This window comes from Anabrus simplex, chromosome 9 (genome assembly GCF_040414725.1).
Source record: "Anabrus simplex isolate iqAnaSimp1 chromosome 9, ASM4041472v1, whole genome shotgun sequence".
Lineage (NCBI taxonomy): Eukaryota > Metazoa > Arthropoda > Insecta > Orthoptera > Tettigoniidae > Anabrus > Anabrus simplex.
Window position 1 is genome coordinate 168737556 of NC_090273.1, and position 3570 is coordinate 168741125.

The 3570-nt window shown below is 39.4% G+C and overlaps 1 protein-coding gene across 1 annotated transcript in view; it reads left to right on the plus strand.

Moving 5' to 3' along the window:
• The first annotated feature begins 557 nt into the window (after positions 1 to 557).
• Positions 558 to 3570, plus strand: part of bdl (borderless) — a 297068-nt gene continuing 294055 nt past the window's right edge. The window contains exon 1 of the mRNA XM_068229205.1: positions 558 to 567. Within this exon, the coding sequence (XP_068085306.1) occupies positions 565 to 567 (3 nt within the window). The 5' untranslated portion in view covers positions 558 to 564. The remainder of the gene's footprint in view (positions 568 to 3570) is intronic.

The window sequence follows — 3570 nt, forward strand, 5'->3', positions numbered from 1 at the left end:
GTTGTAGAGGATGTAGACACAAGTCTCAGTTGTTGTGAGGAACTGTTGTAGGTGATGTAGACACAAGTCTCAGTTCTAGTGAGGAACTGTTGTAGGTGATGTAGACACAAGTCTCAGTTGTTGTGAGGAACTGTTGTAGGTGATGTAGACACAAGTCTCAGTTCTAGTGAGGAACTGTTGTAGGTGATGTAGACACAAGTCTCAGTTGTTGTGAGAAACGTTTGTCGAGGATGGAGATAGAAGCCACAGGTTTTGTAAAGCACTTTGTGGAGAATGGTTGATATATCTGTAGTTAAACGAGAAGGGGTTTGTAATGTAGGAAATTCCTGTCAATAACCCTGCTTTCGGGTTAATGACGATCCATGTAAATGTGCAGTGTGGAGTCTTATTGGACCGTATTTGTGGCATTACCTTCTTCCTGTATGAAACATGGGTTGTCGTTGACACTAATTGGAAGAGACATTCGAAGACAGCGACTGTACACAAGATGCAGCGACTGTACCTCTCAATTAGGTCCAGTGCTGGGCGTGCGGCGAGGACATCAGTGAGTGGCAGAGCCTGCTGATGGTAAGTAGCACTTCCTCAATGCATGCTCAATACTTGTCACTTCCTGCATTCTTTTGCATTCGTTCATCAATCACAAAACTTGACGTTGTAATCTTTTAAAAATAAAGTGGGTCTATTTTGCAGGAATTCGCAGTTACCTCATCTCTAGAACGGTTTTCGTGGAATTTAATCGCAATCAATCAGGTCGCCGAGTTGGCAGATTCCCTAGCAGTTCCCTTTGTTTTATTCCTCGTCCTATAAATGAATAATATTTTTCAGAATGTGACCTCTTGAATTCACTCTTTAACTTCATATTTTGATCTTTCCTACTTTTAAGAGCGACACTCTTGTCTGAGGTCTGCTGTCCTTCTCCCTCCCCAGGCAGTCGCATCATCTTCACTCTCCCTACTCTAATTATTTGAGTTACATTTGGTAGAAATGTAGCCACCCTTTGTCTTGTCCATTTTCGTTAGCAATTTATTATTTAAGAAAAAGATAATTATATTTTCAAGGTGCATTATTACTTGCGAAGTTCGAACAAACTGTTCGACACTTGCCAGCTTGGCGACGCATGTTCTATCGCTGACCGCAACATTTATATTCAAAATATTTTATTCGAAAGACTTTCTGTTGGATCTTCCATTTCAACAAACTCAATAAACGATTCATGAATAGTTATTGATCTGTACGTCGCTAAACACCATCATTCTTATGTCCAAGGTCGCATCCAAAAATAGAAAAAACGTAGCATTTTTAATTTTATGAACAATTGACCTCAAAAAAGCAATTGACTCAAATAAGACTCCGCTTTTTCATCATAACCCTGCTCTCAATATCTGTGCTCCTTTGTCCGGCTCAGACGGTGCCGGGTTCAATTCCTGGCCGAGTGTCATTAATGATTCTGGACTGGGTCCTTGTGTTCGTCCCTCCACACAGCTTGACGTCAGCAAGAGCACGCGGCCGTAAAACAGGGGTCTTCAGGATGTCGGTTCGCGAGGACCTCCTTTTTAACCACATTCTTCCTTTTCTCTTGCATTGCTTACAGGTTCTTGAACTGCACAACACCAGGCTAGAGCGGGGATTGACCACAGGGCCCCTCAAATAAAATGTAAAACCTACGAATAATTTGATTACGGCAGAAGTAAGATGAGCCAAGGGCTTATTCGTTACCGTAAATAGCGATATAGTAGTATTATTTCGATTACAAATCAGAACGATATACGATCAAAAACTGTTCAAATAAAGTTTGAAAAATATCAAAACGAACGCAAGCTCACTGTCATTTGGTGTAGACGAGAATGTCATCTCTTGAGTTCTTGCTGACCGAGCAGCTGCGGGAGGCAGCCCCTTCGTTCCCATCGTGCGAGTGTCAAGTGCAGGAGGTGGTGGTGGTGATTATTGTTTCAAGTAGGCAACCATCCTCTATATAACACTAATCAGAGGGAAAATATGGAAGGGGTCCTACACTTCGAAAAATGAAGGTATCGGCTAAAGAAAGACAAGGGTCACGAAGGGCGTGACAATGAAAGACTCCCTAGACCTGCATACGTAATACCGTTGGTGCCGGAAAAGAACAAGAGTTGACCAAGGGAGGTGGAAGCAACAGCCGCCTCTCTACTGCGATGTGATTGGTTCATGTTCTTGACGTCAGAGAAGGGAGGGAGTTCCTGCGTCATAATAGCCTATTCGCGAAAAGTAACTGGTGCTGATGACGCTGCGCAGGAAGCAAAGTGATACTGTAATCTTTGCGAGGATTGTGCACATTTCATGTTCTTTATATGCACTGTACTTAGTGTCTACTCTCAAGTCGAAAAACAATGTCTATTTTTAAAGGATGTTCCAAATACCAATTTTCAGGTTTATAACATATTCAGTTTTTGAGATACAAGTATCCTCGTAAAAAATAATTCGACTAATGTCTCAGTTATTCCCCCCTATGTGGATTTTCCGAAAACAAAAGAATGCTGTTCCTTTATTTCTAAACGAGATTCCAAGTATCAATTTTCACGCATGCAACACCTTCTATTTTGGAAATATAAGTGTCCTCATATAAAGAATTCATCTAATTATTCAATTCTTTCATCCCCTTATGTGGATTTTCCGAAAAAATCGTATTTCTTTAGTTTTAAAGGAGATTCCAAATACCGATTTTCACGTCTGTAAAATAAGCAATTTTTGAGAGAATTCCACTCCCTTTTCAATTCTTTTTACCCTCTCTCTTAATTGTTTCTTTCCGGAAAAAATGTGTGGTTATATATTTTTAAAAGAGATAAAAAAATACCAATTTTAACGTCTGTAACATCTTCAGTTGTACAATTCCGCCCGTATGTGTGTCTTACCGCACAGTTTTCTTTCCCAAACAGTAAATCATAATACCGATTGGGAACGAACTTCAGAGTGTCACAGTTCATCTCAGCTACCCCAAAGACCATGAATTCATCACTAATATCGTCATTTTCGGATTTTTATGTTTCACCCCCTTCGTTTAGGGGTGCAAGGGGTTTCTTGCCCCTACAGTAATTTATCCAGATAGTATGTTACATAAGTATCAAATTTAGTTGAGAGTTATGCTGGAACATAGACACATTCACCCGCAATTTCTGTAATTTGCGACATTTTCTCACCCCCTAACGCCCTGTGCCATGGGGACAGAAATTGGACTTTTCATGTTTATATAATTATCTAGAAGATAAAAGCAGAAATAAGTTTTAAGAAACACATCATAATCTTCACATACTGTTGCGTAGGCAACGCCCTGATCGGACTTGTCTTGCGGTTTGCTTATCTTCCCCTATTTTATTTTTCACCCCTTACTGCCGAACCACCAATCAGATTTCGTCGAAACTACTTCATAATCCCTCTGAGATGTAATAAGAACAAACTGTGAAAATTTCAGCGAAATCGGATCAGTAGTTTTTGAGTCCATTAACTTCAAACGTACCAACATGCAATTTTATATATATATATATATATATATATATATATATATATATATATATATATATATATATATAGATTATTTTT